Source organism: Arachis stenosperma, chromosome 9, assembly GCF_014773155.1.
Source record: "Arachis stenosperma cultivar V10309 chromosome 9, arast.V10309.gnm1.PFL2, whole genome shotgun sequence".
NCBI classification, from domain to species: domain Eukaryota; kingdom Viridiplantae; phylum Streptophyta; class Magnoliopsida; order Fabales; family Fabaceae; genus Arachis; species Arachis stenosperma.
The window spans coordinates 26874121-26892034 of NC_080385.1; the positions used below are offsets into that span (position 1 = coordinate 26874121).

A 17914-nucleotide genomic window follows, 5' to 3' on the forward strand; every position below is an offset into this window, starting at 1 on the left:
ACAATCTCTGTGGGATCGACCCTTACTCACGTAAGGTATTACTTGGATGACCCATTGCACTTGCTGGTTAGTTATGTGGAGTTGTGAAAAGTGTGATCACAATTTCATGCACCAATGAGGGAAAAGCCGATAATCACATTGCTTGAAGAAGTGAGGATGTTTTTAATGAGGACAATGGCAAAAAATAAGGTGAAGCTGGATAATTATGTGGAGATACTTCCCCCAGTAATCAAGAGCAGACTTGAGAAGGTGAGGAAGGAATCTAAACACTGGAAACCAATTTGCGCTGGAGACACTGGCTATGAGAAGTTCGAGGTGCATGGACATCCTACAAACTATGTAGTTGACTTGGGGAAAAGGCTATGTACTTGCCAATTTTGGATGCTAACTGGTAATAACTTTTAACTCTCTGTCACAAATATATTACTTAGTTACTGGATTATTGTTTTGATGTTTGGTTCGATTAATAGTTAATTAGTCTACCTGGTTACCTAATTACTTAGTCACCAGATTTATGATACGAGTGTCATGATTACTTAGTCACCAATATGCTTTGCTAGTTAATCAGTTAGATAGTTGCTTAATTACTTATTTAATTACTTAGTAGTTATTTGGTTATTATTTCTACTATTACAGGAATTTCGTGTGTTCATGCTTGTGCTGCTATTGTTAGAGTGAACAAGCATCCAAAGAATTTCTATCACAAGCTATTGTCTATGGAGTCATATAAAGTCACTTACAGCCACCACATCAACCCCCTACCTGGCCAACAATTATAGGAACAATCTGAATAAAATAGACTTTTGGCACCATTTGTTAAGAGAAAACTTGGATAGCTCCAAACCAAGAGGAGAAACGATGCGGATGAAGGAGGACAATCTAACAAGAAATCAAAGCCAACTACCACTTTGAAAAGGCAGCTACGACGATTTACTTGCAAGTATTGTCTGCAGAAGGGTCATACAAAAAGAGGATGTCAGAAAAAGAGAGCTGCCAATACTGCAAAAAACTGCTGTTGCCGCCAAAGCTACGGAGGCTGTTGCAAAGGACCCTAAGAATGCTGCTCATAATGCCACTGTAACTGTATCTGCAAATGCTACAGCAACTAGAACTACTATGACTTACACTGTAACTGCCACTACAACTGCCACTGCTACTACTGATCCTACCCCTCTTGTGGAAGTGGATGGCCAACAGGCTGAGATTGATCTATCTCAGTCGTCATATTCTGAAGCAAAAGACTCCCAAAAGGTATTGTCTCATAAGGTTTCATATTATGTCTTTTTAATATTTGGAATATTCTGATTTTTGTAACTATTTATGGTGTCATATGTTTGCACTGCAGAATCATCCACTTAAGAAGAAGACACCAACTAGACCTGTAAAGCTGTCACATAGAAGAAGGTCACCTCCTCCAATGGAGTCTGCACCATTGAATCCAATGCAGGAAGCTAGTGAAGCCACTGCAGCACGGTTGGAAGGCTTCCTCAAGTTTGTGCCCACCCTAGGAATCAAAGCCCCAAAAGAGAAGTGATGAATGTCCATAGGTTTAGGATGTCAGTCTAAAAGCTTGTGTTATTTTGTGAAACAATTATGACAATGTTCTATTTATTTTTTGTTTGTTTATGGTGATTTATAGACTTCTCTGCAACTATGTTATGGTAACTAGGTCACCGAAAAATAGCTAAAACAATGCTAAATATCTTTTTGATTGTGATTGTCATCATTGCATTATTGCAGAACTTTAGATGAACTAATGTTATTGTAGATCATTTATGAATGATATTTTATATTAGCTATTGTTATTGTTGCTTATCCATTTGATAATTGTGTGTTCAATTACATTTACAAAAACAAAACCACAGAAACAAGCTACCAAAGAGCACAATCATTTGATGCTTCAAAACCCACCTTATATCAATTATAATGTTTATAAAATATATTACATTAATATCTGGTTCTGCATTGCAGGACTGATTCTATTCAAACCTTTAACATCAACATTACCACAAACACAAATACTATGAAAAATCTTAAACCAAGCACTTGGATAATCACTTTTACATTTTTTATATCTACTTCCATTTAACCCACCCTTCATGCAATGTTTATCTTCATCTCACCATTCTCATTTTCTTCATCAGATTTTATTGGCACCTTATCTTGTATAAAATCTGCCCAGACAAATAACCCGCACCAATTCTTTCCACTAATCTGCAAATATACATCAAGCTTAGCACATTATAATTTGGACACCCGAAGAACGACTTATTAGGATGCGTCTTTGTCCCTGACCATCTAAGAACCTGCCGACACCCACATTCGCACCACTCTGAAAATGGTCCATGCCTGCTTTGCACATTGTTCCCTGTCCAGTTTCCCGTCGCAGAGGAGCGATTCGACTTTCCTAAAACGTGATTGCCACTCATGGGCACAATAGCGATAGCACACTACAACAAATTCGGGCTGAGGCAACCCTTTAAAAACGTTGCTTATAATAAGAGAAAGTGTTGCCTTTGATAGAAGGCAACACTTTCCGACAAAAGGCAACGCTTTTTGGGGGGTTGGCTATACGGCCGTTACCTTTGGTCTAAGGCAACGCTTTTGTATATTATAGGGAACCCTTTTTTTGGCAACCTTCAAAAAATGTTGCCTTTTCTGCAAATAAAGCAACTCCGCGAAAGGGTTGCCTTAGAGCACCCAAACACATCGCTTTATATGAAACGCTATAGCAACACTTTTTACGAGTTGTATTTTCTAATATATAAAGCAACACTTGTCCAGAGTTTTGTAAGTTGCTTTTTCATATACCTAAAGCAACACTTGTACAAGTTTTTTTAAGTTGCCTTTTCCTCTACCTAAAGCAACACTTGTCCAGGTTTTTTTAAGTTGCATTTTCATATACCTAAAGCAACACTTGTCCAGATTTTTTTAAGTTGCATTTTCATATACCTAAAGCAACACTTGTCCAGGTTTTTTTAAGTTGCCTTTTTTATAGACCTAATGCAACACTTATGTAGGTTTATTTACAGTTGTCTTTTTTTAATACATAAAGCAACACCTTATTGAATTTTTCTTAGATTCTCTTTTTTAATATCTAAAATAATATTTTTTTATCTTTGTTATATTTATATGACATTTGAAGAATATATAACACCCGCATTTGATAAGATAATAATATATTATATATATATATAGAAAGGTCTTTCAAGTACCAATTAACATATATATACTTGCTAATAAGTTACCAAGTCAAATAATAATAAACCTAAGTAAGCAAAATACATGTTTTTCTGCTAATGAACTTAAACAAAAAAGAAACTAAGTTGTCCACTTAAAACCAAAAGACTTTGTGCTTCACCATTGTGGCAAGAATTGTTTTATGTCTTCAGAAAACTTCCTCCACAATAAGAAAGCTGTAGTCAAATTTAAATGAACAAAAAAATTATAGTCAAAACATCAGCTATACAATAATATGTATACTCAAGTGGTACAACAATTTAGCATACATATACCTAATCATGATTTGGTATATGAGTCGATGGAGGAGAATGCCGAGGAACTAAATTTGGATCTTGTGCACTATTTGCATACGATTGCTTAGATCGCAAAAGAGAAAGCGCTTCATCAACATTCATACCAGGAGAAGTTTGTTGCAACATAAGTTTCACAATATCTTCCAATCCTTGCAGTCGTTGCTTATGGTCGTCTAATTCAGTTTTTAAAGCTGTTACCTTCTCTTCACTTTGTTTTTTGATTTCATTTATTTCTTTATTTTTCTTAAGAGAAGTTTTTGTAACAGTTCTTCTATAACATCGAACTCTTCCTGAATTCTCTTTACCAAAAACTTTTTGAAATGCATTAGTAGGAGTTTCTCCAGATTCTTGGAGATCATCAAGTTCATCCTATACACACAAATATATGATATGTCTATTTTTAGTGATAAAAATTCAATGAAAGAATCCAAAAACCTATTGATAACTAATAGGGACAGCAATCCAAAATAGCCATAAAAGAGCCATAAAACAGCAATCCTTGATAGCCATAAAACATGGTTGTAAATTGTCATAGAACAGCAATTAAATCAGCCATAAAACAGCCATGAAATAACCATAAAATAGCAGTCCATGATAGCCATAAAACATCGATAAAATAGCCATAAGTAGATACTAAAACAACAACCACGATAGCCATAAAACAGACATAAAATAGCCACAGAACAGCAGCTAAATCAGCCATGAAACAGCCCATGAAACAGCCACAAAATAGATACCACAAAACATAGAAAGCAGCAAGTCAGCAACCATGACAACCACAAAATAGCCATAAAGTAGATACTAAAACAACAACCATGATAGCCATAAAACAGTCATAAAATAGCTGCCATGACAGCCATAAAATATGCATAAATAGCCATAAAAAGCAACTAAATCAGCCATGAAACAGTCCATGAAACAGCCATGAAACAGCCACAAAATAGATACCATAACAATAATCACGATAGCCATAAAACAGCAAAAAAACTAGCATCCATGACAGTCATAAAACAACAACTAAAACAAGAAAATTATAGAGGAACTTACAATAACAGCTTGTGTTTCTACATCAAGTGTTTTCCCTTTTAGTCCATTCCGAGTTGCAACAAACATTTCAGCTTGATTTGGTTCCTTTTTGTTCTCTTTTTTCTCACGCTACAGATCAAGATAACAATTACAAAGTTATAACATACTTAAATTAGGGAGAAGTAACAAGTAGAAAATTTTAACTTAAATGTGACCTTACAAAATCAACACGCACTCTTGCAAAATTGATTGGGCCCATTTTATACCTCCATTGTTGCTTCTTGCGATTTTCAGAATTATAACACATGGCCTGTGTTTAAAATAAACAATGATGAAATATAATAATGGAAAGAATTATACTTGATCATATAATAATAATAAATCCTCTAGCTCACTTTGACAGTTGGAATACTCCAATATGCAATTAGCTTCCGAAATTGTATTTCTGGAATTTCCAAAGGACGATTCACCAACATATCCTCAATATTTCCAGAATATGGTTCAAAATGCTTCTTTTTTATTCTTGTTTTGTAACGCTTCCATGCTCCTTGAACACCAGTCATCACCCATAACTTTGAAGATTTTGGAAGAATGAACTTTGACTACAAACACATCAATTTCATCATATCATATGCATAAAAAGATTATTAACATATGGCATAAACATAAAGATAAATGGAGCTTACATTAATATACTTCCAAATGCGCTTTTTGATTTGCTTAGGCACAGCTTTCCAATTAGTGTACATCAAGGTAATAAAATCACTATTCCTTCCCATTGTTCCAATAAAATTAGTTAAATCCTTCACTCTTTGAGCTGTTGGCCCCACGACTGCTCCCTGATCAAAAGTCACTTCTTCCCTTTCTTCCCAAGTTCTTGCATAAATCTTTAGGCATCTTGTTTTTCCACGAGTCTTTTTAACCTTTGAAGTATCTAAATTAAAAATTGAGAAATAGTACAAATTAAAACCAAAGACAGCCGTGAATGGTATGAAAGGACAGCCCCTCATAGATAAAAAGAAAATGTAAAACAAATAGCAACAAACTAAATTACATCACCTTCTACATGAGCCTCTTCCATAACTTGATCCCCTTCTACATCAAAATTGTCACTTTCATGTTCACCAATATAATCTTTCTCAGAGGGGATATGAACATTTTCTCCATTATTCGGGGATGGCCTAGATCTAGCATCCTCAGTAGTTGGAACTTCATTATGTTCCTCTTCTCTTTCCACATGAATTCCTTGGTCACCCAAAAAAGCATCAAGAGTCATGGCTGGACGCTTTAAGTTATTTTTTAAGTTTGTCAAGTTAGCTGGTTCTTTTTCAGTAGCTCCAGCATCCTCACCAATTGACTCAAAGTCATCTTCCTCTTCTCTTTCCACTTCTACTCCTTCTGTATGCAAAAAGGCATCAAGAGCCATTGCTGGACACTTTTCCTTGCTCTTCATCTTCTTAGGAATTGGTTGTTCTTCTAGTTGAACATTATTCCTCACTTGGTTATGGGAAGACCTCAAAGACCGGTTCATAACATTGTCTACAAGTGTTTTATTTCTCCCTTCCATTGAATTCTCCCTACTATATTTGTCTCCAATTTCTGAAATTTTTCTCCTAGGCTGTTGTGCTATTTTGGCTTGATTACTTCCTTTATCACCTTTGGTTATAAAATTCCGAACTAGTTTCGCAGCAGAAGATACTTCCGTCATTTCAAATTCCTTAACTTTTGCATGAGCTTGATACTTTTTTACCAGTCTTTTCCTCTTTGAAGTTGCTCCGTTTTCCATTAAGTTGCTGTATAAAAATATTAAAACGGCCATAAAATACCATTGCATATGCATCTAATAAGGGGAAGAGGTAAACCATATCAAACAATTACCAAATTCTATATCACAATATTTAGCAAAAGAGGAAAAATGCAGAAAAATTCAACATGCAGAAAAATGCAGAAAAATATGTCCCACACATACTCATAAGGCAGAAAAATACAGAAAAATTCAAAATACAGAAAAATTTAAAATGCAGAAAATTCTAAGAAGCAACAATCAGAACATAAAAGAGGGAAAACAAGTTGAAAACTGCTAACATAAAGCGATAAATCTGACTTATATACCATAAAAGAGGGAAACAAGTCACTCAAAAAGTCTTCAGAATCATATTCTTCACTCAAAAGGCAGAAAAATACAGAAAAATTCAAAATGCAGAAAAATATGTCCCATACAAACTCATAATCAAGATGCAGAAAAAATCAGAAAATTCTAAGAAGCAACAATCAGAACATAAAAGAGGGAAAACAAGTTGAAAACTGCTAACGTAAAGCGATAAATCTGACTTATATACCATAAAAGAGGGAAACAAGTCGCTCAAAAGTCTTCGGAATCATATTCTTTATCCAATCCTGTGTTATACTCTTGGAAAAAATAGACTTCTTTTGCAACATCGACCAGAACTTCATTCAAATCATTCCTTACCAAGTCTACTTCACCATCATCATTAGGTATAGAAGGAACCGTCGAATTATCAAATGGCTCATTTTCATAAGTATCTTCAACATCAATGGCAACTTGATCACTTATGCTAAATAGGTCCCTTGGAACAGTCTTCATTACATAATGTTTATTTTTATCAAATGCATCTTGCACATAGAAGCATTGGTGCACTTGACATGCCAATACAAAAGGCTCTTCCTGATAGCACTTTTTGTTAAAATGCACATATGTCGAGCCATAAGCATCCTCCCTAGCCTCATACCAATCACATTTGAACAATGTAACCTTAAAATTTCCATAGTAGTCCAACTCAATGATATCATTCACTCTACCATAATAAGAAACATTTTCATGAATTGGATTTGCATCCTTTGTGCTTGCAAAGCTTGTCGTTAATGCTACTAAAGTAACACCACTATTTTGTGTCTTGCGTCTTACCTCACGTTGCCTAGTGTGAAATCTATAACCGTTGATAAAATAACCAGAATATCTTTTTGCACATTGGGTTTGTCCTCTAAATAGCTCTTTTATCCAATTTGGAACATCATGCCGCAAAGCACGTGTTTTAAACCATGTAGGAAAGTTTTTGCTATGGTTTTTAGCTCTCATCCATCGTGTTCCTTGTTGATAAGTCTCATGCTCACTAAAACTCAAAAATATAATATTTGTAAGTATAAAACAGACCTATCAATTTCTAATTAAAATACCAAAATATAGTAGAATTAGTATGATTTACCTAACATAGTCGTCTATTTTGTGACAATTCAATAATATGTAGCTATGAACTTGCTCTCGAGACTTGTCGTCAAGGAGAAAAGGTTCACCTTTCTTTGCACCCAAAGGAACACCTCTTTTTGGAAATAGATTCAAAAATGCATCTGTAGTTTCCATCATAGAATTATTAGGTTCATCATTATTTCTGGGTTGTCTATTCAATTTTGTTTGGACACCAGAATGTAAGTAACGCGAGCAAAATGTCAAACATTCTTCAACCAAATATGCCTCTGCAATAGATCCTTCAGGACGACTTCTGTTTCGAACATAGGACTTCAAAGTACACATGTATCTTTCGGGAGGATACATCCACCGAAATTGAACTGGACCTCCCAATCTCACTTCATTAGCCAAATGAATAGGCAAATGAATCATTATATCGAAGAAAGAAGGAGGAAAGATCCTCTCTAATTGGCATAATGTTGTGACAATATCCTCTTCTAATTGATCTATCTCTTGTAATGTGATAGACTTTTGACACAATTGACGGAAAAATGAGCTAAGTCGAATCAAAGGAACTGCAACTTGATCTGAAAGTATTCCTTTAATAGGAATTTGTAACAAATAGTGAAGAATGAAATGAGCATCATGAGTCTTATAACCAGATATTCTTCTCTCCAAAAGGTTCACACACCGAGAAATATTTGAAGCAGAGCCATCTGGCAACTTTGCTGTCTTCAAGACGTCACAAAAAATCGACTTTTCAGCATTGGTCATTGAGTAGCATGCCTTTGCCAGCTTAACCTTTTTCCTACCATTTGTTTTCTTGGGGTGAAGGTTCTTTCGAATGCCCATTTCTTGCAAGTCATATCGAGCATTTGTGTGATCTTTTGTCTTGCCAGAAATATCCAAGAGAGTTCCAAGAATACTATCAACTATGTTCTTTTCTATGTGCATCACATCTAAATTGTGTCGTGATGTGTTATACTGCCAATAAGGTAAATCAAAGAATATTGACCTCTTCTTCCATGGACCATCTTTCTTTGGTTTTAGCTTCCCAAACGAATTATCCACATACTCCAACTGACTTAAAGCTTCAGTACCCGACAATAATGGTGGAGCTTGCCTATGTTCTACTTTTCCATTGAAAGATCTCTTGTTAGCTCTCCATGGATGATCCTCAGGCAAAAAGGCACGATGACCCATGTAGCATGTTTTGCGACTATATTTAAGATAGTTAGAACAAGTCCCATGGTTACAACAAGGACAAGCTAGCTTCCCTTTTGTACTCCAACCAGATAGCATTACATAAGCCGGAAAATCACTTATTGTCCACATGAGAGCTGCATACATTTGGAAGGTTTCATTTTTTGATGCATCATATGTTTCCACCCCGACCTCCCACAACTCCTTCAACTCCTCGATTAAAGGTTGCAAGTAAATGTCTATATCATTTCCTGGTGACTTTGGTCCAGGGATTAGCAACGACAACATAAAGTATTCCTATTTCATAGACATCCATGGCGGCAAATTATAAGCCATTAAAACAACAGGCCACGTGCTATGAGATATGCTCACGGTTCGATATGGATTGAATCCGTCACTTGACAAGCCAAGTCTCACATTACGGGTATCGAGAGCAAAATTTGTATGACGATTGTCAAACTCCTTCCATGACTGGCCGTCAGCGGGATGCCTTAACTTGTCATCTTTTCTGCATTCTTCGTCATGCCACCTCATGCTTTTAGCTGTTGCTGAGCACATGAATAGTCTTTGAAGCCTAGGAATTAGGGGAAAGTGTCGCAATGTCTTCACAGGAATATTGTGAGATTTTTTTGAAGGCAAAACATCAGCTTCAACTACAGGATGTACAATCCAACGAGAAGCGCCACATTCATGACAAGATGTGTCCTTCTCGTACTCTTTCCAATATAGCATGCAATCGTTCGGGCATGCGTCAATCTTCTTATAGTCAAGACCTAAGTCTCTCACCATAGTCTTGGCTTTATTGAAAGAAGTTGGAATATTTAAGTTAGGAACAGCCTTTTTTAGCAACTCCAAGAGAGAAGCAAAAGAGGCATTACTCCACCCATGTTGACACTTTAACAAGTATAGGCGGATGGTGAAAGACAACGTAGAAAATCCCTTGCAACCGGGATACAGTTCTTTGCTAGTCTCTTCAACCAAATCATAGAATTTCTTTGCATCTTCATTCATACCTTCTTTTATCCCTTCAGCTTGTGCCACATCCCTAAATCTATCATTCAACAAGGCGTCCATGTCGTCATACGAGTTAGTCTCACTATGACTATCAATCTCACTATCACTATCGCTATCAACATCCATGCCGACTACGCTTTCCCCATGATGAATCCATCTCGTATAACCATTAACGAATCCAAAGGCAATCAAATGGATATAAATTGTTTGTCGTTTATGCCACAAGAAATTACAACACTTTGCACAAGGGCATAAGATTTCCTCTCCTTGCGGGCTTCCGATAGAGTAAGCAAAGTCTAAGAAGTCATTGACACCGTTACTAAACTCAACTTTATCTCTCGGTAAACTCATCCAATCTTTTTCTAAGTCTTGGGAAAACCTAATTATTAATATATTGTTATTACTATTTAACCAAGCATGCAAATAATAATGTTCATGCATATTGGGTACATAAATCCATCAAAAAGGCACACACAAATATTATTAAAATTAAGAAACAATTATATTGCTTATCTAAAAGTGGACTAAATATCAAAAGACATTCAACATGAAAAACAAAAAACTGCACAAAGGTCATAATATACATATGAAAACCTACAAGTATATGCAAGAGAAAAAAAAACTTACGGAGTCATGGCTCAACAAATTGCAATCTTCAAGTTCTAGAATGTCCACCAATGTTCCTTAAAGTCCTTTGAAGCAATCTTTCTCTATAACAGAGTAAAGTATCAAATTTACAGTATTCTTTATAAACAATTTAACTCAATCAAAGTGGCAAACAGAACAATCAATTGAAAAATAATAATCGATTCTATATGAACTAGTTAACTCAGCTAATTACGAAAATTAATCTTTTTTTTGTGAAGACATAAATTTCTAAGCAAAAGTAAGTACTTACAGGGCTTTGACCACTGAAAAAAGAGTGACATAAGTCGTTCTATTGACTATAAAAAAGTTTATTTCAAAAGGAACACCATGAATATAGATAGAAAAAACTTGCAGGCTCGTAGAAATATTAGTTCGAAAAGGCAAGATGCAGGTTAAAAGGAACACCATGATAAATTGCAGGCTCGCAGAAAAACTGCAGGTTCGTAGAAATATTATGTAGAAAAGGAACACCATGAATAGAGATGATAAAAAGGCAATATGTTTTAACTTTCAGCATCATAAAAAAAATATTATTATTCAGTGTTTTCTCCTTTCTCAATTTAAGGTGGAGGAAAACAATCAAATTCATAGAGACTAAGAGCAACTTTGCTTAATAATGCATCACTAAATGCTACTATAAAGTATTGACAAGCTAAAGTGCATGAATTCAATTCTTATTGAAAACCCTGGCATGGATTAAGCAGATAACAACAACCAAAAAAATAGCTAGATGTCCAGGGCCAAGAAGAAAAATGTTTACCTGATGAGTTTACATATAGCTTTGGCAACTGGAATTCCAAGAACTGGTCCAGCTCTTCAATTGGGAGTTTACTACAAGAATTAATGTAAAATCAGCATCAACATGTGTTTAAATATAATTTGTATATTAATTTTTAAATGTTAAGAAAAAGTGGTCAATTAAAATAACATATATATACAAGTACACTAAACATTTAGAGATCAGATGGGTCAATATTAGGAAGCATGAAGACAATTTAGATGCCAAATGTTTGCAAAAAACCATAGAATATTATAATGAACAATGCATATTTAGCATAATAGAGGTAGTGGATTCCTACTGCAAGATGGTTTTCTGAGCATTCAGTGCATATGATTGGAGTTTAGATGAGATGAAGTCTCATTTCCTTTAGTAAGATAAGGGTTTAAAAGTAGCACAGATGGCATGAGGGATATTTTGAAAATTATTACAGATTTTTCTATGATACTTTTTATTTTGATTCCCTGCTAATTGCTAAATAACACCTCCAAACATAAGTTTTCAAAATAGTTAAAATATTTCTGGTGATAAATATGTAAAACCTATATGTATTTTCACTTAAAAAAGAAAAAAACACATTCATGGCATGTATTTTCAATTTTACCAACAAAAAGTCTTCTCCTTAGTATTTGAATTTGTGCTTTGCAATTCATATAGCAATTCACTCAGCACCGGGATTTGAAATTGCGTTGGAAACACAGGACCAAAGCAAAACTTTAAAACATGATAGCACTCAAGTGTGAAGAAAATAGAAACATGCTGATAAACATTTAGGTAAGAAATTCTACTTCGAAACAACATTGATTTAGATTTTTCCCTGATTATATAAGGTGGGAGGAGGGGAAAAACACAAGTTGAAGCTCAACGGAATTCCTAACAATAATAAAGGATGAAGATAGCATAGATGAATGAAGCAAACAGAGCATATAAATATATATAAATTGATAAATGTTGTTTTCAAGCACTTTCTCAGGAACCAAACAACATGAAGGTAAGAAAATGAACCTCATGAATGTGGATTTCTTAGGATCAGAGGCACAGCCAAGAAATAGCAAGATGTCCAGGGCCAAGAAGGAAAATGTTTACCTGATGGGTTCACATATAGCTTTGGCAACTGGAATTCCAAGAACTGGTGCAGCTCTTCAACTGGGGGTTTACTGCAAGAATCAATGTAAAATCAGCATCAACATGAAATCCATGATATCACAGCTTTATGTATTACTAAAATTCAGTACATTCAGAACATTCCCATAGCGAAAATTTAGATTCAATGCATTCAAAAATTCTATTTTCATAGTAAAATTCAGAACATTCCCAATCTTCATTCAAAATCAAAGTATTCAGAAAATCCAATTCATAGTAAATCAGAAAATCCAATTCATAGTAAATCAGAAAATCAGAAGCTTCTTACCAAGCAATACGCAGAGGAGGCGGAAGGGGATTATCGCTGCATGTAGTGTTGTCTGAGCTTGCGAAGAGGAGGAGGCGAGACAGGGGAAGAGGAGGAAGAAGGAGAGGGGTTTCTCAAACGTGACTGCGACGCGAAGCTGAGACAGGAGGAGGAGAGCAACTCGCCGACGCCTGTGGAGGAGAGCAACTCGCCGACGCCTGTGGAGGAGAGCACCGCGCCGTCGCCGACAGAGACCTGCTCTCGTACGCGAACGAGACCTGCTGCCGTTCGTGTCGTGCCGTCTGGGTCGAGACCTACTGCCGTTCGTGTCGTGCCGTCTGGGTCGAGACCTACTGCCGTTCGTGTCGCGCCGTCTGGGTCGAGACCTGCTGCCCTTCGTGTCGCGCCGTGAGTTAGGGCTTTTCCCTTTTCTTCGAATGGTGGGTGGCTGTGAGGAACTAAGCACTGGAAATATGACTTCTCTAATAGCTTTTCTTTTTTTTACTAAGTTATTTGATTGGGAAATAATTATTTGGAGGGAATATGATTAAAAGTTTCCCTCTAAAATTTTTAGCTATGAATGATTTTAGGCAACTTTTTATAAAAGTTATTTATTCAATTTTTTTATAACCCTTATAAAATGTTGTATTTTTATTTAAAAATGTTGTCTTTAATGTTTTATATTGTAATATTTTTTAAGTGTTGCTTTAGATATCAAAGACAACTCTTTTTATGGGTGGCCAAAAATTTTGTTATCTTTGCCTTACTCAAAGGCAACTCGTTAAAAATGTTGTCTTTACCTATCTAAACAAAAGTTGCTTCGAATAAGGGTTACCTTAGGCCAAAAATGTTGTAGTGGCAAGAACTATGTTTAGGGTTTATGATTCAGAAAGGAAGGAGGAAGAACTATGTTTAGGGTTTATAATTGGTGTCAAGGACTACATTGGAGAATTTTAGAATGTATTCTGTATCAGCTAGCCATTTCAAATGTCCTACGTAAAAGTGGCAGCGCTAGGTCAGCGCTCTGCCTGCTGACTCATGCCGAAATTGGGTAGAAGGATCTGTATGTAGCCCGGAGTTCAAATTGAAGGATATATTTAGTGCAATTGAAAACTGAGGGGACAACATTGGTGGACGGACCAAATTTTGGGAGACTACTTTAGAAATTTACTCAAAAGAAAGTTTAACGTTGTGACTTCAATTTAAATCCTTTAACTTTAGGTCTTGTTATACTTGTTAACTTCAATTTAAAGGGTCATACTTTCACAGAGTCCATTAATTAATGATAGGCTCATAGGCCTTGTTAGCACTTGTTTGTGCAAAATTTTTTTTTAATAATTTTTGGATTAGACTTTATTTATATTAAACTAAATACTACTTTTTTTTCTAAAATGTTAGGAGAGCATATTTTTATAAAAATCGGATCAAATTGACCGATTTGGCAAGAACTAGTCAACCTCAGGTAAAAATTTTAAAATTGATGAAGATGAGATTTAAACCCAAATTCTCTTTATTACTACATACTTCTCTTACCATTAGACTTTGCTATTTCTTATTATTTTATATGATAGTTATTAATTATATAGTAAAAATATACAATAATTTTATTAGATATTATTTTAATTTTATATTCACTTATGTTTAAATTAATTATATTTTTTATTATGCATAATTATTAATATAAATATTATTAAACATGCATAAAAAAATATCAAATAATTTTATTAATTATAATATAATTATTCTTTTTTATTATATAATATTTATTAATATTATTTTTTAATAAATACATATAGTATATAACAATTAATAAATATAAATTAGTTAGCTACTAATTAAAATTAAAATGAGTTACTTTAATATAAAAATAAAAAAATATTATAAAGAATACTAAAATTTTATATAATTATTTAATAATAATTGAATTATAATTTGTTGATTATAATTTGTTGAGATTTGATTGTTCTTAAAATATCAGTAAAAATATGTATTTTAAATTTTAATTTTAAATTTTTAATTATTTTATATTTTTTATTTACGTAAGATTGAATTAACTGGTTCAACCAATAATTTTTCAGTTAAACTAATAAACTAGTAATTTAACCGGTTTGATTCTAATAACTATGGGGCAAAGCTTATGCTTGCCTCCCTTGTCTGCCTCTATGTACAAGTGAAGCAGAGACGCCAGGTGTGCACATGGAATAAGAGAAGCATGCATCAGTTGTGAACAAAGAGAAAGAAAGCACATATACACTTAGCGCGCATTTCGCATGCCCTTTCTAATAAAGAAAGTGATAGACTGATTGGCATGTTTTAATCAATAAAATATACGACACTTCAAATAACGTGTTTTGAGTAAATACGATTTAAAAATCATATTTATGTAACTTATTTCTTTTTAGGCGAGTGTAAATTTTGGTTTCAAATGTCAATTCTTTTATTTTTATAATTTTATCAATGTGACATACATGTTCATTTAATTTATCATCATAGGATATACATATAATTTACATGTAATATAATTGATTTGTCAATATAGCACAAAAATAGATTACATCACCATTATAAAATAAGGAGTCCTTATAACACAAAGAAATACAGGAGATAGAATAGACCCAGCCATGAATCCAACACAAAATAAACACCAATTAATATATAAAACGATAAAATTAAACCTGTTTAAAACAGGCTAACCCTTCCGCATTGACATTAAAGCTCATGAATACAAGAAGTTTTATTTTATTTCAAGGTTTGCACTTCTCATCAAACATAATAATAACATGAACATACACATATATCTATTCATCATCATCTTCAAGAACCATCTTAATTTCAATGTCCTTCATACTCTGATCAATGAGATTATCAAGTTGTTTCAAATCTGCAACAGTCATGTTATCCGGTAGTTCTTGATCACTTTTCATGTACTTATACATAGAAAGAAGCATCTCCTTTTCACGATTCTCCTTACGCTTCTTCTTCAGCAACTCCTTCGCTTTAGCGATTCTCTGCAGCATGAAGCTTTCTTGATTCATGTTCTTACTTTCGTCAATCACAGATGAATTACTGTACTTCTCAATCACTTCTTTGGCCCTCTCTGGATCTGGCCAAACCTCTGCTTCTTCAGATTCAAAAGGGTTCGAGATTATAGCACAAGCTTCAATGCCGCATAGAATGCTGAGTTCATTCACCTTCTTCAGAATTCCCCTCTTCCTTTTCTTGAATGTTGCTTTTCTTGCTGAGTCATCAGGAATGTAAGCCAACTTCACCTTCTTTCTTGTCATGGTTTGGTTTTGTAATTTATTTACTCTTTTAATGCATTTTTTACTTTGTACATTCTGGACTTTATATGGACCTATATATGTATGTGAGTCACATTGTGATAAGGATTATCAAGACAGAGATGGAAAATTATCTCTACATATGTTGTTTCCGAATTTTCGGATGCTTTATTAAGACAAACATTAAAAGCTAATATGACAACTTAATGTATACATTGCATTCAATAATATTTGGAAATTCCGGTAGGTAATCAATAAGAATGTAGCCAACAAATATTTTTAAATTGTATTTTATACTAATTAATTATTATTAATTAGTGATTATTTAAATTTAATTTTTTTAAAAATATAAAATTAATGATTATTAATTACTGTTATTTAAAGTTGGCTGGTTAGGAATTGTCTGCCTATACTTTTTTATATTTGAAAAAAAAATAAGCCAAAACAGCTTAAATTTATTTTATTTAGCATTTATTATTTGTTGATACAATTAATAAATATTAAAAACAAGATAAGTTTGGAATTTTTTTGTCTCTCTAATATTATCGATTTTAAATTTAGTTTACTAAACTAGTTCGTTTAAATAAGTGTTGAGAATTCGAATTCTGCCTTATACATACAACAACTCATTAGCCAACACTAAACTCTTATATGGAGCTTTGATCCACAACAGATTAATTTTTAACTTATTGAATTGAAAGATGCCGTAAAAAATCAAATATATAATACTATTACTGTGTAATGGTTACAATTAAAGATAGCAACAAGATAGGTTAAGTACAATTTTAGTCCTTAAGGTATAAGCCAAAAATTTTTTCGTCCCTAACTTTTTTTGCATACAAAATTGTCCCTTTGATTTAACTTAGTTTTAAAATTGTTCTTTTTACTAAAATATTAAATTTTATTACCAAATTACTCAAAATTAAAAAAATGATAAAATAAAAAAAAAAAGAAAACGAAAACGGACAAGAGGGAGAAAGAAGAAGAAATGGAGGCAACTCCCATTTCAGCGTGGTCTTCTCCCCTAGTTCCTCTCTTCGAACCCGTTGTCTTTGTTGTCCTTCTTCTTGGTGAACTCAATGGCGGCGATTTGGCAACGGTGTTAGAAGCTTGGCGATGGCTCTCTTCTGAACTCGTTGTCTTTGTCGTCTTTTTTCTTTGTGAACTCAACAGTGGCGGTTTAGCAACGACGTTAGAAGCTCACTGATGACTCTCTCCCGAACTTGCTGTCTTCGTCGTCCTTCTTCTTGGTGAACTCAATGGTGGCGGTTTGGCAATGGTGTTAGAAGCTCGGCGATAGGGCAACGACCCCCTTCTCTTTCTCCAATTTGTTCTCTCTCTACCCTTTTTCGCTCGCGCTCTCTCGTCTCTCTCACGGTGCTCGACGACTGCTCCGTGCCGCTACTACTCCCTAAGGTTCCAATTCTGTTTCTGTTTCTGATTTTGTTAATCACATTATTTCTAATTGTGATTTTATTAATCCATTATTAATCACATTGTTTCTAATTTTGATTCTATTTTTTATTTTGTTAATCTATTGTTCTGTTTCTTTTGCTTCCGTTTTTTATGTTTCAGATTCTGCTTATGTTTGTGTTCCTATTTTGTTTTCAATTTTGTTTTTGCTTCTGTTTTCAGTTTTGTTTCTTCTTTTATTTCTTTTGCTTCGAATGCTGCTTCTATTTCTGTTTCTATTTTTTTATGTTTATTATATTATTTCTGCTTCATTGTTGTTATTATTGAAGAAGAAAAAAAAGAAGAAGAGATGCTATTGTGATGGAGAAGAAGAATAGAAATTGTGTATTTTGGTGAAAAATGAGAAGGATATTTTGGTCT

General features: G+C 34.0%; 2 protein-coding genes across 2 annotated transcripts; both read right to left on the minus strand.

The window, feature by feature from the left end:
- Window positions 1–6924: 6924 nt before the first annotated feature.
- On the minus strand, window positions 6925–9258 carry LOC130949299 (uncharacterized). Its single transcript, XM_057878059.1, has 2 exons — window positions 7787–9258; window positions 6925–7693 (listed from the first exon to the last, which is right to left on the minus strand). The coding sequence occupies exons 1-2, from the start codon at window positions 9256–9258 to the stop codon at window positions 6925–6927; spliced, it is 2241 nt and encodes a 746-aa protein (XP_057734042.1).
- A 6340-nt stretch (window positions 9259–15598) lies between these two features.
- LOC130949300 (agamous-like MADS-box protein AGL80) lies at window positions 15599–16084 on the minus strand. Its single transcript, XM_057878060.1, has one exon. It carries the CDS (start codon window positions 16082–16084, stop codon window positions 15599–15601), a length of 486 nt encoding a protein of 161 aa, XP_057734043.1.
- Between the last annotated feature and the right edge of the window lie 1830 nt (window positions 16085–17914).

Excerpts from the sequence above, each read along its gene's own strand:
- LOC130949299 (XM_057878059.1), bottom strand. The coding sequence starts at position 9,258 with ATGTTGTCGTTGCTAATCCCTGGACCAAAGTCACCAGGAAATGATATA. Across the intron at positions 7,694-7,786 it reads AAAATAGACGACTATGTTAG|TGAGCATGAGACTTATCAAC; the intron begins GTAAATCATACT and ends TTTGAGTTTTAG.
- LOC130949300 (XM_057878060.1), bottom strand. The coding sequence starts at position 16,084 with ATGACAAGAAAGAAGGTGAAGTTGGCTTACATTCCTGATGACTCAGCA.